The 21,716-nt window shown below is 34.3% G+C and overlaps 1 protein-coding gene across 1 annotated transcript in view; it reads left to right on the top strand.

The window, feature by feature from the left end:
• The window catches only part of LOC145263098 (neurobeachin-like protein 1), a 319,648-nt gene that overhangs the window by 269,305 nt on the left and 28,627 nt on the right, over positions 1-21,716 (top strand). The window contains exons 45-51 of the mRNA XM_080120024.1: positions 2,759-2,899; positions 4,866-4,996; positions 7,392-7,501; positions 9,214-9,331; positions 14,833-14,930; positions 16,977-17,090; positions 20,185-20,274. Coding sequence (XP_079976150.1) covers positions 2,759-2,899; positions 4,866-4,996; positions 7,392-7,501; positions 9,214-9,331; positions 14,833-14,930; positions 16,977-17,090; positions 20,185-20,274 — 802 coding nt within the window. The remainder of the gene's footprint in view (positions 1-2,758; positions 2,900-4,865; positions 4,997-7,391; positions 7,502-9,213; positions 9,332-14,832; positions 14,931-16,976; positions 17,091-20,184; positions 20,275-21,716) is intronic.

A 21,716-nucleotide genomic window follows, 5' to 3' on the forward strand; every position in this document is an offset into this window, starting at 1 on the left:
ACGTGAGGACGCTTTAGAAGAACGATATGCAATAAAATTCTGTTTTAAACTTGGAAAAAATGCCACAGAAACATATGGAATGCTTCAGACTACTTTTGGATTAGCTTGCATGAATCGAGCATCAGTTTTTGAGTGGTATAAGAGATTCAGGGAAGGCAGGGAATCTAAGGGATGATGAGAAGTGTGGGAGGAGATATCCACCAGATGATAATCGTATTGTTCTTTTGCATCTTTAGAAAAACTGAGGTAATGAGTTTTGCATTCACTCATATGTGATGTAGGATTATGGGTATTTATGCTATTACAACTTAAGCCTGACTAACAATGAAGGTGGAAAGATTAGTCTATTCTAAACAAAAGAAAATATCACCATGGGCAGCCATCATCATATTGTATGAATCCAAAGATTCTAGTAATTTATTTATTGCGGACTATTATCCTCATCTTTCTTAGTTGTTGTTTTTCACAACGTTTCGGTCAACTATTCCTCTGGTAACCGAGACGGGATAGGAACTCCAAATTTCCTAACTGCATTCTCAGCAATTACTGCCATCGATAATTGTTGTTGTCTCACCACGTTTTGGCCAAGTAAGCCTCTGGCTAGCTTTGGGTAGGATTGAAACCGCTGTCTTCAGACGATTCTCACCTCGAACCATAGAGATTCAATGTCTCTCTATCCACTGTGCGAGGGGCCCCGGTACAGACATATTCAATGAAGCTCTAGCTGGATAAGTAGATTTGCATACATCTACTTATCCAGCGCTTCAGTCAATATGTCAGCATCACCGTAGGCAGTTACAAAACAGAGCTGACTCTAGTTATGCTGTCCAGACAAGGTCATTAAATTCTTTTCTAGCTTGTGTATGACGTAATAATAGCATTCAGAATTATCTGCCCTATTGGCGGGGTTATAAATTTGCCAAATGTAATCCCATGTGGAGGAGTAAAAAAAGTAAAATGAAAATGAGGAAACCTGTTTTTCCAATTATTTTCAATTATTGATTTGACCTGAGAATGAAGTTTTTTTTTTTTTTTTTTTCACTTGAAATGACCTTGAGGGCTAGATGAGTTTGAGGTCACAACCTTGTGTACTAGACGTAGTTGTTATTTGCAAATGTAATAGCATTATATACATGGTGTTTGGGATAAATTTTCCACTTTTTAGAAATCACCAAAAACTACCACATCTTGACTAATAATTGATGTAATCTCAAAATTTAGACAATCTTTTGTCAAATACAGTTAATCTAGAAAAGATAGTTCTGAACCTCAACCATACTGAATCTAAAACTGGAGCATGTAGTCTTCATAGTATTTTTCAAGAAACATTTCAACACCAGTTTGATCCTGGCAGTCAACTACTTCTTGGTGTTGTAGAAGATGTAGTTGATAGGTTGATATCTTTCTCATCTATGCCCCATACAAAATAATCTATTGAGTTGAGGCGAAGGAGTGGGAAGTGGCAGATGTTTGGACTCGTGAAAGTTCTCAGACAACCACTTATATAAAATGGAGCTGACTCCTGCAACATACGTAACCTTTTCACAGCTATCCTCTCAACTCTGGCCTTGACAACAGCGGACAGTAACTCAATATAGCCGTCTGAATTGAGTCTGAGTCCCTTTTCAATGATGTACAGCTGTAAATTAGAGGTTAGGCACTTATTATTCTGTGCATTGTGCGAAAGTTCTCATTTGAGAAGAATCAAAGCATTGCTGAATCAACTGGATGTTAGACCTTGCTGAAAAGTTTGTTGGCTTTTGTAAGGTAGGTCTCTTGGGCTTTGTAGGTGAGTAGTTAATCCTTGCAACTCTTATATCAAAAATGATGATGATCCGTGCTCAGCGCTTCCTTTATAGTCATCACTCTAATGCCTGCCTCTCTTTGCAATATCCAGACTGTTTTGCATATTGTGTTAATAGATCAGGCTGTTTAAAGATATTAGCTTCCTGGCCTAAAATTCACCAAACATTGATATCTTTTCCTCTACAAAACAACGAAACCTGAAATAAATGATTTGAAGCATAAAATCTTTTTCCAAAATTATTTGATTCGGCATTAAATAGCTCGAAAGAGATTGATATGCCGTAAAACAATAAAAAAAAACGAATTCCATTGCTTTGTCTCACCTCAATCTCGCTAGCTTCTTGCCAGATTTTGTTATGTGGAGATAGTCAGATAACTTACTTTGAATCTTCCTACTAGCCACTGTTTCCACATCTCCATAGCAATTTTCCAATTCACATTAACTACTAGCGCTACCATCATTAATCTTTCTCTTCTGGAATCATGCATTTAGTTAAGGGGAGATAATGCAACTATCTTAAAAAGTTTGTTCTGTAGCAGCAAACGTCTCCACAATTCATAAAGTTGACTGTATGACTGATGTGTTTTCTGTCTTGCTGTCAATCACGTTCCAAAATAAATAGTCAAGGAGGTTGCAAAGTCTTGCTGGAAGATGTAGAAGCGTTCTTTGGCAAACTCATCCATCGGGATCTTCACAATGGTCTTTAGCACCTTCTGGTAGATCTCAACGGTTTCTCTTGGACTCTTTTGAAAGAAGAATGGGGGATTGACCTTTACCCTTAGTTCGTCCCCCCCCCTCATCTTGATCATGATGGAAAAGGAAATAGAAACTTTGCCTGTTTCATGGTGGAAACCACGTCGGTGTATTTGCAGATCTGTCTTTTTTTGACTGTTCAGATGGAAATAAAAATTATATCAGTTGACTGATCAGTTTCGTCTTTTTCTGTTTCAGGTTTGATTTGTTTGAGGATCCCAGCGGCACCGTGGAAAAGTTCCATTATGGGACTCATTATTCCAATGCGGCCGGAGTTCAACATTTCATGATAAGAATGGAGCCTTTCACAACTTTACACATCCAGTTACAAAGCGGCAGGTGAGTAAAATGATCGTGTGACGAACGTGTGAGGAGAGGCAAAAACACTGTACTTGTGCTGATAAGTGTTTAATAGACGGGCTAGTGTTGGTAAGTGTGGGAGAAATTTGGAGACAATTGTGCGGATGACACCACAATCTATAGCAGCACTTCAGAGGCTGACAATGACCAAGACCTTTCTGATTTTCTCTCTTCTGATCTTGAGCATGTGGCGTAATGGTGGTGGGGGGTATTTGGTTAATTTTAATGCATCTTAAACTAAGCTTTCCTCTTTTCATCATAATTGTTCTGACCCCACATCTGACCCCAATTGAAATGAATGGCTCTCGTTTTGTGACTGGGACTGACCTTCACTCCTAATCTGAAATGGAACACATACATCAAATCTGTTGCCAAGATTGCTGGAAAAATTATTGGATCATTCTATCGCTCCAGTAGGCATCCCACTGCTGATGAAATTTTCTATCTGTATAAGAGCCAAGTACATCCTAAAATGGCATACTGTTGCAACATATAGATAGAGAAGAACGGTGGAGAGCCACTTGAAAAAGCAGCCTATATGCTGGACAATTATCTACTAAGCAGACCTAGTATAGATTTTAAAACAATATACGATTAATTAATTATATATATATCTATATATATATATATATATATATATAGATAGATAGTAATAAATAGTAATGTTTAGTGATAAGTAGTATGTACAACTAAAAAATCAAAAATAGGTTTAAAGCACCTAAAATTTGTATGAGAATTGTCTGCAAGGATCTATGGCATAGTTGTAAGTGTCAGTCTTTTGCAGGTTCAAGGTTCAATCTTCAGTGCATGCAACACTCAAAATACAACTGCTAATTACTGTGGGAATTCTACCTGGTCATGACTGATGGAACAAGAACATGCTACCCCCATGGATTAAATTTCATGCAGATTCCTAAGTTTGACAAGATACACCTGAAGTAGGTTGGAGCTTACAAAGCCCGAAACATTGTGAAAATGGCACTGGAGTAGTAGTTTAGTGAAAGAAAATTGTATGTCTTTCTGAAATGCATAGTTACTTTTGTGATAAATATTTGTTTTCTGTTTCTCTGCATCTGGAAACATGTGACGCATCGTTAACATCAAAATTCTTTGCGTGCATAATCTACCATTTAAAGAAAATGCATGTGCTTAATCTTTAGTATTATATATCCAACAAAGAAATTCAACGTTTACATAAGATTATTAATTTATCAGTGGGTGAGTTTGATTTTGAATGATATCAAAGTAACGCTTTGGGAATGGAGAAAGAATGGCTTGAGAAAAAGAGGAAACAACACTAATTGTAATCATATATTTAAAGATAGATTTAGATCTGATGACCTCAGAGGAAAATTAAATCTGGACAGTATATGGAAATGTGTATAGAAACGGGAGACTTTGTTAATTTGGTCACACTGAAAAAAAAATGAATGACAGTGCTTGAATTAGTAGATGTAGAACAGTTGCAGTATCAGGATCACTTGGCAGAGGAAGGTTAAAGAAAATGTGTGAGGATGGATTTGAGAGAAAGAAGGACAAATAAAGACTTGGCCAGAGATAAATTAGTTTGGAAGTTGGAAGAATCCGTCCGATCATGCAAACATGTAAAACCAATTATTATGATTATAAAGCATCTCTCTCTCTCCTTCTCGTTCTCTCACTCTCTCTCCTTCTCGTTCTCTCACTCTCTCTCCTTCTCGTTCTCTCACTCTCTCTCCTTCTTGTTCTCTCTCTCTCTCTCTCCTTCTCATTCTCTCTCTCGCCTTCTTTCTCTCACTCCTCTATCTCTCTCCTTCTCTTTCTCTCTCTCTCTTTTTCTCTTTCGCTCTCTTTTTCTCTTACCCTCTCTCTCTATTTATCTTCTTCTCTTTTCTTTCTCTCTCTCCTTCTCTTTCTCCCCCCCCTTTCTCTTACTCAATATGCATCTTTTTTTCTTTCATTTAAGGTTTGATGTTGCTGATAGACAATTTCATTCAATTCCTGCGTCTTGGCAGTCAGTCTATGAGAATCCAAATGATGTCAAAGAATTGATTCCAGAGTTTTTCTATCTACCTGAATTTTTATATAACAATAACGGTACGTAGAATCTTGAAATTTGTTGTTTTTAAAATTATCATTCACTTAAATTTTTTATAAATTCATCTTTTGTGATTTAAAAAAAAGAAAAGAAAAGCCTATATTTTCGGTATGTACCTGATTAATGTCCCTCTTCTTTTACACTGTGTTAATAGATATGTGGTAACAGAAATGTAATTCAAATGAATGCTAAAAAGCAACTGGTTGTAATAACCACCCTCTTTCTTTCTCTACTTCATTAGAATATGCTCTTCCAAACACAAGTTAATTTTCACAGGAAGGGGTTAAACCTTCATAAAAATACTCGTCTAGCTACAACCACTATCAACCCCCTCCTCCCCACTCCTTATCTGTGCTTAAATCTAAACACAAATTCCATGAACAAAGCTTCATTTCCTAGAACTGCCCGCTTTTGAAACTCTGTTCCACTAGCCTGCTTTCCAGCTGACTACAACATAGTCATCTTCAAGTCCAATGTAAATAAGTTCTTGTTGAGCTGACTCCTGTAATAATCAAATTGTATCTAATTTCCACTACTAATAAGTACTGTACTGTTGTTCTGGTGACTACTGTACACTCATTTAACCATTATCCTCGAGTGGCCTTCGAGATTGATAAGTGGTGACCCTAAAAAAAAAAAAAACAGCAAAAAAAACCAAAAAAACTCAATATTTCTCAATCAATGTTTTTTTTAGTATGGAGGAATTTTGAACAAGAATCTTATTTTGATGTATAAGATGTGAAATTCTGTCAACGTTTGAACATCAGAAACTTGCAAAAATTTAAAATTGGAGGAAAAAAATCCTGAAATGATCAAATCTAGGATGCACAAGCATAATTAGCAGTCAAGCGACAAGTTTATTCATTCTCTCTTTCTCGCTAATTTTTTTTTTTTTTTTTACATAGGAATCACCGCTTATCAAAGCCCAGAGGCTACTCGAGGATAAGGATTAAAGAGTGTACAATAGGCAATGGGACAATATCATAGTAATCGTTAGTAGTGTGAATTTGGTAAATTGGATAACAGCTCATCAAGAACTTGTTTACGTTGGACTTGAAGACGACCATATTGTAGTCAGCTGGAAAGCAGGCAAATGGAAGACAGTTCCACAGGTGTGCACTTCTAAGAAAGAAACTTTGCTCCTGGAATCTACGCTTAGATTTAGGCACAGATGAAGAGTGTAGGAAATTATTGATAATGATTTCAGCTAGACAAGTGTTTCTTGTGAAAGTTTGGCGGGGGAGGACCATAGATTGGAGCTCAGATGAACACTTGCCATGAAAATAATCATAAACTAGAGACAGGCTTGCAACGTCTCTTCTGTAAAAAAGAGGTTGCAGGGAAGAGAAAAGGGCATCCCTACGAGGCTATGAAGTCTATTTTGAACTCTGTCAAGGCAGGATAAGGTATTTCTTGCAGCTCCGGCTCAGATGTGGCAGCAATACTCCCTCTTTGGACGTACCTGGCTCTTATATAGATAGAGAATTGCATCAGCAGTGATGTATCTATTAGATCAATAGAAAGATCCCACCATTTTTCCAGCGACCTTGGCAACAGATTTGATGTACGTGTTCCATTTCATATCAGGAGTAAAGGTCAAGCCCAGAAGCTTGTCAAAACATTCAACCTCTTCAAGATGAGAGCCATTCATTTCAATTGATGCCAAATGGGGATCAGAGTGTTCATGTAAAGACAGAAGTTTGGTTTTAGATGCATTGAAAGTAACCAGCCACTTCTTTCCCAATGTACTATGTGCTCAAGATCAGAGGAGAAAGAATCAGAGAGAACTAGGTAGTTTATGGCCTTTGAGGTGCTGCCATAGATGGTAGTGTTGTTAGCATAAATGTTTATGAATGATCTAAGGATGTAATTTGGAAGATCATTAATGTAGTTCAGGAAGAGAGTTGGACCAGGATGGACCCCTGAGGGACTCCAGCATTAATACTAACTTTACTTTATATATTAGAATAAGAAACAAAAATGGATATATATCTTATGCAACATAATGAGATCATAATGACTGTCCAAACTTCAGGAGAAACTCCTGCTCATGCACCACCGTAACAATACTGGCAAAATTAACAAAACAAATGCTCTTTCTCTCTCCTTTTCTCTGCCTGTTGTTCATTTGTTTAATTTTTTCATGAAGTCTATTGGTATCTATAGATTCAAATTAACAATTTTAAAATCTATAAATTTGAACACAAGTTTTTCCCCTTTGGTAAATGGTATGGTTGCTTGACATGCAAAACATCTAGCACATTTTGAAGCTATTGAGTCACAATAAACTATCAACTTAATATTTTGTAAATTACTACTTGCGTAAATAACAACTTATCTTCATTTTTTTTAGTTGATTAATCATTTTATTAAATGATTCCATTTATTTTTCAGATTTTGATCTAGGTACCCTTCAAAATAGCAAGGAACGTGTCCATAATGTTGAACTACCCAGATGGGCAAAAACAGCTGAAGAATTTATATATATTCACAAAAAGGCTTTGGTATGTTTAATAGTTTTACTTTATTTACATATATATATATATACATATATATATATATATATACATATATATATACATATATATATATATATATATATATATATATATATATATTGCTCCCTATCTTGGGTTGAGCATATTGGGAAATGATATACAAACTGCCATTAGCGTATTAAGTGACGGTCTTTGTGTAAACAAATCAAGCGGAGGCATTTGGACGATGTCAAAACATTGTTAATTCACTAACCGAACAGCAGCCACCGTATAGCATAATGGTTAGAAGCTTTGACTGTTGTTTAGGCGGTCGGGTTTCAATCCTGGCTTGAGGTAATTGGCTGTCTATTCGCACTGATGAGCTGTGAAACAGCAAAACAGTACTATATGTGAATGACTATATATATATGTATATATATATGAGCGGGGGTTCCTTGGCATTGCCCAGGTGTGGAGAGGTAATGGTGTAGTAAGGAACCTTGGGGGCTGGTGAAGAGATGCATTAAAAAAATAAAAGTGGTAGTAGCGGAGGGGAAATCAAAACAACAGTAGGCAGCCCGGGTGGAGAAAAAATGGTAGTAGGCAGGCTCGAACCTGTAACGTGAAGGAGGAAAAGGAGGTGGAAAAAAAATTAACGTTCATCGTGAAACTGGAAGTCGCGAGCATTGGATTTAAGGGTAGTCAATACAATGAAGATGATGATTTGCAAAAAATGTTGATGGAAAAACCGACCTCTCCTTCTAGAAAATGGACCAGTTGAGGGTGAAGGAATTAATGTTTTTGGCCAATTTTTTTATATTTGTCGTCCAAGAGACCAAGCTTTAAAAGGATACTGATTTTGTCATGTTCTGATGTCAAAAGTTTTTGCGAAGCATATAAACACACACACACACACACACACACTTTAGACCCTTTGGGAATCACGTTCAGCAGAAAGAACCTGGCAAGTATCAAAAAAAGACCTCTCTTCTCTCTGTCTTTCCTGTTCCTGTCCACTGGGTGCTTCAGCATCAATGATTTTTGCCTGAAGATAAAACCGCTGGCTGACCTGGGACAACTAAAGACCTTCAACTCTTACTGTCCAATTTTCTGCCACTGAAATAAACCGTTCATTGTTTTTTTTTTGTTAAGTGGTTTTGTTTTATTATTCCATGCTCAGTTTTTGTACTAATTAATTTATAGAGGTGCCGTCTTGTATCCCTAAATGTCTGTTAGGCGGCTTATCATCCAAAATTTATGATTACTGATATCATAGGAATATCAGTTTTTTTCTTTCTTTCTTTCTTTTTTTTTTAATTAAAAATTTTTTTAAAACACTGCCTACTTTAATTTCTAAAAGTCGTCCAACACATTTGAACATTTAAAATAGATGCTAAGCCAAATAAGATGATGATGATGAAGCATCTCTCTCTAAAAGACTTTGGGTGTCAGGTGGTCTATCTTGCAAAATGCAATTTCCGATTAAACGTATCATAGGAATATCAGTTTTTTCTTACTTTTTTTTTTAATTAATTTTTTTTTTAATGGCTGTACTTGACGTTTTAATTTCCAAAAGTTGTCCAACACATGTCAATATGTGAAATGGATGTTAAAACAAATATGTTGATGACCATGGTTTATATTGAAAAAAAATTTCTCTTTTCCTTTATAATTTTCACTATTCTGTATTTCCAAAGAAAATGTCTGCCAATGTTTTACATGTTTTCTTTAATTTCCAGGAATCTGATTTTGTTTCTTCTAATCTGCATCATTGGATTGATTTAATATTTGGCGCCAAACAGAAAGGACCGATGGCCATCGAATCGCTCAATGTATTTTATTATTGTACATATGAAGGTAAATTTTATGTCTTTATATAAAACATTTATGTTGCTTTTACATGTTTGAAAAAAACAAAACAAATCTTCTATATACAACTAGCAGGGCCTATTAACCGGCATTGCCCGGTGGTAGGATGAATCTCCCCTACATAAAAATTTAAAGTACGGCTGTTGTTGTTTTTTGTTGTTGGCCAACTCCCAACATCCTCATGTTAAGAACGGCTTTCGGAATAGACACATCATTTTGTGAGTGGGGATGGGGTTGTCACAATTTGTCGTAAATGTAACTTTACTAATCGCTGTCGCGCAAATATTATGAACAACAAAAATTGGTGGTTGCAGTGTCGTTTGGCTCGTGTGGACTAAGCTGGCAGGCAGGGTATGGTTCAGAGTATTTTTCAGGGTATTGTTCAGGGCGTGGTATTTTTATTGGCAAGACTGGAGTTAAGGTGGCAAAAAAAGGAACTAAATTCTTGTAGTCACATGTAAAAATGTACATGTTTTTTTCAGAAATTGACAGTTTTAAGTAAGCAGAAAAATAAGCCGTATCAACAGAACGGTTTCTTTAAATAATAAATCTTTTTTGATTTGAACAACATCTACAGGATTTTGTTTCTATTATAAACAATATAAATAGAACAGTTTAAAGATTGAAACAATGTAAACCTTTTTTAATGTTAAATGTTAGAGAGTAGAAACAGAATTATATAATTTATGAAAGAAATATTGATTATATACACGAAAGGAAATGAATTTGGGGGAAAATATGCCAAAACTATTATGTTTATTGAGCTATTTTGATTTTTGACCTATTTGCATGTCTCAAAAATATATAAAAAAGAATTAATGCGCGCTCTAAAAACAATATAAATAACAGCGGTAAAGTAACCGTCTATCTATATAAAAGCCAAGTACGTCCAAGGATGGAGTACTGCTGCCACATCTGGGCAGGAGCTGCTAAATACAGCCTATCCTGCCTTGACAGAGTACAAAATAGACTTCATGGCTTAGTAGGGGATGCCCTTTTCTCTTCCCTACAACCTCTCTCCCACAGAAGAGACGTTGCAAGCCTGTCCTTGTTTTATCGTTACTTCCATGGCAAGTGCTCATCTGAGCTCCAATTCCTGGTCCCCCCTTGCCAATCTTTCATGATAAACACCCGTCTAGCTGAAACCACTGTCAAAAATTTTCCCCACTCTTTAACTGTGCCAAAACCAAAACGTAGATTCCATGAACAAAGCTTCTTTCTTAGAAGTGCACGCCAGTGGAACTCTCTTTCATCTGCCTGTTTCCCACCTGACTACAACTTGGATGTCTTCAAGTCCAGCATGAACAAATTCCTGATGAACCACCCCCTTAAGTAAGACACTTTATCAAATCTCTAATACTAACGATTACTACGATACTATCCCATTGATTACTGTACACGCAATAATCCTTATCCCTGAGTGGCTTCCGGGCCTTGATAAGTGGTGACTTCCAAGAAAAAAAAAAAAAAAAAGCTGCAGAGGTCAGGATTGAACATTCAATGCTAATTGTAAAAGGAGGGGCAAATAAGGAAACATTTTAACCGACTGCTCTACGACGAACGTACAACGTTACAATCCTCGAAATGACTGCTTAAAACAAACTGGAACTCGTTTGTTGGACACCGTTAAATCATGTAATGTAAACAGAAAAGTATATCTACTGTAAAACTAAAGCAACAGTTTATTTTTGTTGCTCAATGTTTATGAAATGTAATTATAAAACAGAACACACATAATCATTGTGAAACGTCATTCTTGAATATTAGTTTTCGAGAACAATATTTACGTTAAAAGTAAAGCAACATTTTATTTTTAAGAATCAATGTGTTTAATTTTAAAATATCAAATAAAGCACAGTTTAAAGCCTTCAAAAGCACACAGAATTCCTGTCTTGACTATAGTACTATTTTTTAATAAGTGTATAATAAGGTTTAATCTAGGTTTTAGAAAAGGAAGAAGAAATAATGGCTATCAGCCTGTGTCGGAAAATATTATGTATGCTGTAGTTAAACACAAAATTTGTACGAAAAGCTAACGTGTACGGTATATTTAATGTGTAAATGAAAGCATTTGTGGCTTATGAACATATTTCGATGTCTTATTATGTTTGCAATCGTGTTATTTTATCTGAAATGAGGGAAGCCATGTGTGCTTTAATCTCTGGAGTATTCTTTTTTGAATGAGGGTTCGTTCATTCCAAAACGAACGAATAGTTAGTTGTCAGCCCATGAGATTTTGTGAAATTTGAGGAGGGAGAAATCATTATTTTGGGGGATCGGGAAAAGAAAAGGTTATGGTATGTGTATATGTATATGAGCCAGAAACTTAGGGTGAAACCCCATATTTGCCCATAATGCAGAATACCTCCGGATGTCGACTGGGAGCGGGAGTAGTACTTTTTATTTAGAGGGAAAAATAACAACTACTTCCATTGTATATCTTTGCAATCGTGATAATGTTTCTCCAAGGATGCAATGTAAGATTTTAATATAGCAGGTAAATGTGTGTAAGATGGTGTTTGAAAGTTACATAATATACTGGCTTATAGTCTAGACATAATAAATTTGTATGTGGCCTCTGTTGGAGCAAACATGGTCCAGAGGGGAATTTTTGCAATCAAATTAAATTATTATATATAGGATAGAACCTCGGGATATGGCATAAAAAATTAGTAACAAAATACAATACAGTATATAATGCACATGTATATAATCAAATAACATTATAAATAATACCGTAAGGCAGATCAAATACCGTAACCAGGGACCGGAAAAACATTGTATTCCACATCGTAACCTAAAGAAAATGTATCTTAGGGTCACCGTATCCCGGGGTTCTACTGTATCTTTTTAAAAATTTGTATTCATCCCAAATAAAGTAACTTGCCATTGATACATAAGGGGCTCCTGTGAATTAGGGATTATGTCTACAGGGACGATCTAAGTAGGGAGTTGAGCAGCAACATGTTTGTTCAGGACAATGTATTCTAAGAATGTATTCCTTGAATATAAATTTCGGTCTACATCCTTTTTTCTTTTTTAACCATACAGATACATAAGAGAGAACTTGAATGCCCACTAGATATTATCCTTGTTATCTAAAGTCTCTCTGCACAGGGTTTGTTATGATAACTTGGCATGAGTATATTTTTCCTTATAAGTAACACTGACTAAATATTCGAAATTGCATAGTCTTTGCAGCCCAAACAATATCTTGGTATGGCAAACCCACACTGGTTTTTCCAAGTAATGGTGCACATTCTGCAAGTGGTACCTCAGGTAACAATACGAAGCTAGATACTCCACCAGACTAAGTAAATTTTTATCTTGGAATCCAGTAAGACAAAGAGATGAAAAGAGATATCTAAAGATTTTGTGCAATTATAATTTTTACTATTGAAGCATAAAACTAACCTGCTCTCTATCCTCAATCTGTAAATAATGCATTTGTATGTGTCCGTTAATTAATTCCTATTTTAGTCACAAATATTAAATAAGAACAACGGAATAGTTTTTGTATCCGATTATTAGTGATGGGACGATTCTGATATAATTACTGATTTTCTTCTAAATTCCTGATTCCAATACAATTACCAGTTTTCTTCTAAATTACTAATTCCGATACAAATACCAATTTTCTTCTAAATTTCTGATTTCGATACAAATACCGATTTTCTTCTAAATTACTAATTCCGATATAATTACCAATTTTCTTCTAAATTCCTGATACCGATACAATTACCTTTTTTTTTTTTTTCTAAATTCCTGATTCTAATAGAATTACCGATTTTTTTTTAATTCCTGATTCTAATTCTGTTTGAATTTCTAAATACAAAAGTTTTTTTTTGTTTTGGAGGGAAGGTCTGATTACCATACAAACCTATATAATACATGCATATATTTTCGCAAACATAATAATTATTCTTGTTCTACAAATTTTCGATTTACTGAGAGTTTAAAATCAATAACTAATCATAATTTTATAATTAAAATGAACCATGGAAAATAAAGTTTCAAACAAATGAAAATTGTTTTGGGGCATCAAAAAATAGACACATATTTGTCCGATTCCGATACCTCAGAAAGTTCTGATTTTTCGATTCCTGATTCCAATTAATAGTCCCAATACTAATTAATAATGAAAGAAATTTTCTTCATTTTCATTATCAGTTAGTAAGATTAAGCCTCCTCTTTTTTGCTCATAAAATTAAATTAGCATATGTGATTATTGAAGTGAGCTGGACACATGCACCTTCACTTTTTATTATATGGATGTGTCAAAAATTATGTATCTATATGTTAATACGATAACATGTATGTTATTTTCTGTGTCATGCTTACATTCAGGTCATTTAATTGTTATCGGCTTCCATTTCTTGTCATAAATAATTTTACCAAGAATTTTTCATAAGTTTCATTATAGCTGACGGCACTTAACTCATCTATTTTTTTTTTTTTTAAATAATTTTTTCAAGAATTCTTCATAAGTTTTGGTTTCAGTTTCGATTATGGCTGAAGGAACTCAAGTTATATATATATATATACTAGCATTTCAGCACATTGTTGCCCCAATGTTTGGAGGTGTATGTTGAGCAAAAAAAAAAAAAAAAAAGAAAAAAAGGTCAATTTTTTTAAACTTTGACCCTTATTATGACCCCTTAACATTTATTGTTTGGGGCTCAGATCAAGTTATTAAGTTAGATCCATGTCCAAGGAACCTATATCTAAAATTTCAAGTGTTTAGACTCAAAATTGACGGAGGAGTTTGATAGAGTTCTCAAAGGTCAAATCGTTGAACTTTGACCCCTTAACAGCCAAATCTCAGTACCCTGTATATCAAATTTTGAGTCTTAGACTGAAAATTGACAGAGATTGCATAGGGAAATGCATACACACACACACGTTCACTTTTATATATATATATATATATATATATATATATATATACATATATTTTTTTCAGAGGTTTTTATTTTGGTTTCGATTCAAGCTAATGCACCTAAGTTATATGGATATATTTTTTTTATTTTTGAAATCACAACTTTATAATATATAAAAATCGATAGAACATTAACTTTATGATAAATATATACGAAATCTGCAAGAATTAAAATATCATATTTAAGCGTATTTTACGACTGGGCTTTCCCGGGCATTTGTGCTAGCTTAGATAAATACTTTTGCAGTTTTAACAAAAAAGCTACAATAATATCAGAGCGTCTCCATTTACACTGAACATCTACAGAATGCCAAAATCAATATATTACGTATGAATGAGTCCCCTGTGGAATTTTCACAGGTCCCGCTAGTCAATTTATTAATCATGTAAAATTTTGCATGAAACGCTACAAAAATGTAGCAAGTGAAAGCAACTTTTTAAAAGCAAGTTGAAAAATCTGATGTTTTCTGAACAACCTGATAAATTTGTAATGAATTATGAATTCCACGGATTTAAATGTTTTTTTTTGTGTGCCTTTATTGTGTATCAGGTGCAGTGGATTTGGATGCTGTGAGAGATCTGACAGAACGGAAAGCATTAGAAGGAATGATCAATAACTTTGGTCAGACGCCATGCCAACTTCTTAAGGTGAGTATAAGATTTGGCCATTTTCCATAGTTTTGCTTTTAAGTTTTCTACAATAGCAACAAAAAAAAATGTTAAAAGATTTCTATAGAAAAACTCAGGGTGTCCCAAAATTATCTGCCATATTTGTCAATCAAAAAAAAGAATTAAATAACAATTTTAATTCAGAAAATATTTTTTTTTATTTTGAATGTGCATAGAACGCCACTATATTTCACACAGTTTTAAATATTAAATTAGCCAAATGTTTCCCATCATTTCTAACACACGACTGTAGACGTTTACGAAAGTTTTCAGGTGGAATAGCAACAATTTCAGAACAAATAGCTCATTTTAATTCTTCAAGAGATCGAGGCTGGTGGCTGAATACTTTTGGCTTCAAATATCTCCACAAGAAAAAAATTGCAGGCAATCTTGGAGGCCAACCAATATCACTATGCAGAGTAATTAAATGATTGGGGGAACATTTCCTTTAAAGAATGCGTAAATACAGATATAAATGAATTTTGACCCAATGTTAAATAAAATTGCATTTAACATACATTTAAAAAATCAAAAAAATATTTTCTTTATTTAATTATTTAATTTTTTTTTTTTTTTACCTACAAATGTGTCAGATGATTTTAGAACACACTATATACACATTAAATTTTCTATTATGGATTCACAAGGATTAATAGCATAACAGATAAAGTACTAGGTAAAAGTCAGTTGCAAATGACAATCTTCTGGAGGTTAAAGGTTCAATCTTCAGTGTGGGTAATATTAAGAATACAATTGTGAATTACTTTTTAGTTGATGTAACCTCTGATATTCTTCAGGTGTATCTTGTTGAACTCTGAAATTGGCAAGAAATTTTGAATGAAACCCTTTATTTAATTTGCGCGGGTAGCATTCTCTCATTCTGTCAGTTATGACTGAGTAGAAGTCCTAAGTAATTTGATGGTGGATAAAATACTTGGTAAAATTCAATTGTAAGTTACACTCTTTTGGAAGTTGAAGGTTCAATCCTCAATGCGGGCAACACTCAAATTACAGTCATGAATTACTTAGGACTTCTATCCAGTCATGGCTGATGGAACAAGAGCATGCTATTGCTGTGTGTTAAATAAGGGGTTCTGTTCAAAATTCTGCGCGAATTCTGGTGTTTGACAAATAGATTCCCCGAGTTCGACAAGATACACCTAAGGAAAGTCAAAGGTTACATCGGCCAAAATATTATAAAAATACCATTCAAGATCAGTGCAATAGTCTGAATAATCCAAATTAAATTTGCTTTTTTTAAGATGCATCCAGAAATCTCTGGAAGAGGCTTTGTCTGTCCGTCAGCATAGGTTCAGTTTAACTTTGAAATATCAGATAGATGTAATGGTTTTTGCTAGTTTATAGAAGGGCCATTTTAATCCATCATAATTTATTTTATGCATATTGTTATTACTTCAACTGATAACTTTTTCTTTCAAATTATTAAAACATCATTCATATTTTTCTGCAACATTCTCATCTATGTTGACTCGAAAACAACCTTCGTCCTCACACAGCACTACTGACCAAAGATATTCTAAGAGAATTGGGTTGGAAATTTTGCACCATCCTGCATATTCTCCTGACATAGCTCCCTCAGATTATCATTTATTTCGAGGATTACAAAACCATTTAGATAACCTTAGGTTAACATCATGAGAAAAGATTGAACATAAGTTTGATTCATATTTCACATCAAAACCTAAAGAATTTTACAAGCAAGGCATTTATAAGCTTGTTGACAGGGAGAATCAAGTTATAGACGGCAAAGGTCGTTATTGTGATGAATAAAGATTTTCAAAAGGACGTAGGCTTTAATTTTCAAGATGAAATTTTAAATTGGCAAAAACTTTTGCACCGACCTGGTAACAATTTTGTAATTGAACTTGTATATTGAACGTATCTTGTCAATTCTTATTAAACTTTTAACAAATTTTTTAAATATAATCCACGTTTGACTTTATAAATTTGAAACTTAATTTAAAATTAAAGAAATATTATCTTTCTTTTTTTTATTTTCTGCAGGAGTTGCATCCAAAACGAATGACTTTCGACGAAGTTGCCAACCGTGCCAGCAAATCAGAAAGACCACTAAGCATTCTGAATTTTATTAATCATTTGAAAACATATTTTGTAGAAGTGAGTTCGTTTCTCTACTGGATTTATGCAGTGTTATCCTTTTCTTTTTGTAGGGGTCGGGTGGGGGTAAGATTTTTTTTTTCTTTTTTTGACAAGATCTTATAGCTCACATTTCGGCTCTTCATGCCTAGTTATTTTCCAAAATTCATAATGGTTGTTTAATTAATTTAGGAGTAGATCCTCTCCGATGCTTCCGTTCCGTCTCGAAAGACAAAGAATACCCCTTGTAAGGGCAGCTGCATGTGTAATTATGAGACAAAGATTGCGCAATCACCGACCACACCCCTTCTGAATCGGCACTGCTTAAGCCCAGTGGCAAGGAGAAGTCCAGGACGATTGGAAACAATGATGAGATAAGCGGAGAGCACATACAGCACCTGGAAGTCCAAAATGGTCACCCATCTAGTACTGGCCAGACTCCTAATTGCTTAACTTTGGTGATGTGATGGGAACCGGTGTGTCAAATGTGATGATGCTGTATTAATGGATCTTCTATATGCAAATATATATAAACATATGCACGTACCTAATTTTATATTATTAGGGATATTTTATATGTATTACCATCATCATCATCATTATTATATCTTATCTATAGAGTTTGAATTCTACAGTGGATAGGTGTTATTCAAGGATCTGTGAATTTTTTTTTTGTTGTTGTTGTTGTTTATTTATAAACATAATTTAAAGAATTCCATTTTTCAAAAAAGTGATCTATAATGAAAAACACGGCCATGGAATCAGTAGTCCAAAGGCTTAAGTTCCAATTCCTAAAATTTTAAAATGTTCAATAAAATATTTTTTAACGTTAAATACTTTAACGTTTTAAAATATCACCCACATTATGACCCCTTATTCATAATTATCAGTTAATCAGTTTAAGAGTTAATCCTATACATGCAAATATATAAACATATACTCATACCTAAACTTTATATATAAATAGAGATTAAAATTTTATCTGATTTAAACATATTTTATCTAGAATTTATAAAATTAAATAGGGGTAGATGGTTGAGGTTAATCAATTAGTTTAGGAGTGAACCCTGTATATATAAATGTATGAATATACCTGATTTATATATATACTAGCAGGGGTACACGACACTGCCCGAACCATATAAAACAAAAAAAAACATGAGGTTGCATTTGACTACACTTGCTAAATGAGTTTTGTTTAAATTGAATTATTTTTATTGCGCAATAATTTATATCAGTTTGAAAAAAAAAATCCACCGATGTTGGTCCACTACGATGAATTCAGAATAGGGGCATGTGAGCGAGAAAAAAAAAGTATTAAGCAGTTACGATAAAAAAAAAATATATTTGCTTTTTTACGTAAGTAAGGATCATGCAATTTACTGGTTACCTGGTCTTTAAATTCAACCCTCAGCTAAATCAACCGTCAATAAAAAAAAATTCAAAATAAGAAAATTGATTTTTTAGTTTTAATTTAATTAACTGCCAATAAAAGAAAAATTTTTTTTCTTTCCACAAAAGCATTTTATTACCGTTTTTCTTTGTCCCTGTTTCGACACCAGCTTAAAATTACTCCACTACATGCCATCCATAGACAGCTATTTCTTACACATTCATCTTTTTCAACCATACTCTTTCTTCTGACTCCACGCTTTTGGCTACTGCTGTTAATATCCTCGCAAGCTAGTTATCTTACAGCTCCTGCTGATATTTTTCCATGCACTCGTACATGCTCTGTTATACATAGCTAAACTAGCTAACGTACTTACTTCTTATCATTAGACCCCAATCTGTTACAATGCACCTGGACTCTGAAGTCTTAATCTCTATCACTGAACTAACTCGTGCTAGGTTATTAATAGTGTTTGATGAAAAAGAGCAAGATATATTTTATTTATATTCAGATAAACATTTTACATTGTCACTACACAATCATGACAATGTTTCGATCAATTATGAATAACTAATAACCTCATCAGGTGACTTTAAGTTCATTTCTCTGAAAATATTTTGTCCTTGAATGGAGACTGATCATTAGATTAGTACATATCAATTCAAGAGAGATAATTAAGAAGCACAAGTTCTACCATTTTGTTTTTCAAAAAATACCTTAAAATAAACTCTGCTTTGAAACAGCTGTAAATAACTAAAATTCCATTTACAGCTTTATTTTAAAACTTTTATTGAAAAAATCAATTCAGGTAAATTGATTATGTAGTAGAGCTGACATCTATTCAATGTAACCGCCTTCAGCCTCAACCATAACTTTGATACGGGTCCCAACCGGGAGCATGTCTTTTACCCAAAGCACTGATGTGAACTCGACGGATGACAGCGATCAGGCTGGCTTTGGTATTGTAGTAAGTCATATTGGTGATGTTCTCAACGAATGACCAAACAAAATAGTCCAGCAGGTTCAGGTTGGGGAAGGAGAATCTGTGAATACTCTGCAGATGGCAGCGATCAGGCTGGCTTTGGTGTTGTGAGAGGTCATGTTGGTGATGTTCTTGACGTATGACCAAACAAAGTAGTCCAGGGGAGGAGAGGGAGCCAGTAAGAGAAGGATACAAAGTTGTAGCACTGCTTCTGAAGCCAAGCTTGGGTTTCTTTGGACTTGTGGGTAGGTGCCAAGTCTTGCTGCTGCACCCAGGTCTGCCAGTGGTCACCTGATTGCACCAGGGGATCACCAGACACTTCAGCACATCCAGGTACACTTTGGTTTTGACTTTTAAGGTGACTTCGAAAATGTGAATTGGCATGATGTGGCCCTCATTTGAAACCACATCAAAGACCATAACCGTGGCAGGAAACTTCATTGAGCTGTGCCTTCAAGCGTTGAACCATTTCGATTTGTATTTTGATAGTGCTGGCAATAGTCTATTTGTCACAATTTGGATTGGTAGAGAGCATGAGTCGTACAGCAGTGCATTTCCAATCTCATTTGTTGAACATTGTGAGGTTTACATTCAGGCAAGACGTCCATAGAATAGAAATATTTTGTAAGCACGGTAACCGTATATGACATGAGAACGATGCAACTGTGGAATTTCCCTGGATCTCACTAATGCTTATTTAATGTGTTATTATAAAAGCTGTTTTGTGTTTTCTATCTTAGGTATCCCATGAGAATGATCCAATTGTATATATCAGTGTTCCGAGGATACAAACACGGTCAATTATACAGCATGGAATGCCCGACAGCATGGTGAGTAGTTTGAAATTCTTGCACATTCTTGACTGGAGCAATTTCGTTTCGGTTAATTTGGGTTTTTATTTTGTCTTTTCTTATCAATGTTAAGTCAATTTGGAGTCCTTGTCAAGAATTCTCCCTTCATTAAAAACACCAAAAATAATCTGTACAGACCCATAATGAAATATCATATTCCAAAAATCACACAAATCAATCAAGTAGTTTTATTTTATTTATTTATGAGTATCCGAGAAATGACTGTCTCACCTGACATTTTGATTAAAAAAATATCTTGAAAATCCAAGGGAGGTAATTCAACAATTCATACTAGGTTTATGTTGTAATGCCTATGAATTACCATTAATCACTTAAAAATGTTTAAGTTTGTAATAACATTTTCATTGGTTTGTCATATTTAAGTGTTTGGTGCTTATTTAGAACTAGCATGGATACCTGGCAATGCCTGGGTCGCCATGAAGTTCCATTTGGACACACCTGCTATACTAAGGATATTGAACACTTTCATTGTAGACAACGTCAGTACCCCCACAACAATTTCAAAAATAAAAGAATGGATAAAAACACAAAAATGTAATTGCCCTAAAAAAGAAGTATGTGACAACCTCTCCACCAGATATTTCGGCAGAAAGGATACGAAGGCAAGAAGTTATTCTCCAGATATTGAGCACTTTTTGTTGCTTGTGCACTGGAAAAAAAAAAACCAAACTCTCTTCCTTGAAAGAAAAAAAAAAAAATCAAAGCAACTTTTCTTTCAATTGAAATAACAGGGAGTGCCCGTGTGCCAAAAAAAAAAAAAAAAAAAAAAAAGCCATGGTTTCCGGGCTCGAACGTGAAATGCGAAAGAGGGGAAGAAGGCAAAAACTTATGGACAAGCTATTTTGCCCACACGACCACGAGTGCTTATGATGTCATGACATTGTAAAATAAGCTTTTTAAACAGTTTTTTTTTTTTTTGATACGCATGCATGACTTGCAAAAAGAACGACATGAAAAAGGACCTCTCCCCCCCCAAACAAACACACAAACAATTTCCCTTTATATAATAGATTACATTTAGTTAAAGCAAAAATACAGAAAATTTTTTATGATGCATGTACTTCTCACAGAATGAAGATTCCATATTCCAAAAATCACATAAATTGATCAAGTATTTTTATTTTTATTTTTTTTTTAATGAAGAAAATCAAATTTTATGACAAAGTGAGGAGGCCAGAAACAGCCATATTGATTTAAATTTTGCCAAGACTCAAGGATGACAATTCAATTCGACTATAGAGATTTTTTGTATTTAAAATAAAACTTTTTGATTGCTAAAAATTGTACAAAAAATCTAGTTTATCAATTTACATGATTTTTGGAATATGGCATCTTTTGTCTGTGGTGACTACGTACATCATGAAGATATTTCTGTATCTTTACAAAATTTTTTTAAGTGT

Source organism: Euprymna scolopes, chromosome 38 (assembly GCF_053919585.1).
Source record: "Euprymna scolopes isolate OS-2025 chromosome 38, ASM5391958v1, whole genome shotgun sequence".
Lineage (NCBI taxonomy): Eukaryota > Metazoa > Mollusca > Cephalopoda > Sepiida > Sepiolidae > Euprymna > Euprymna scolopes.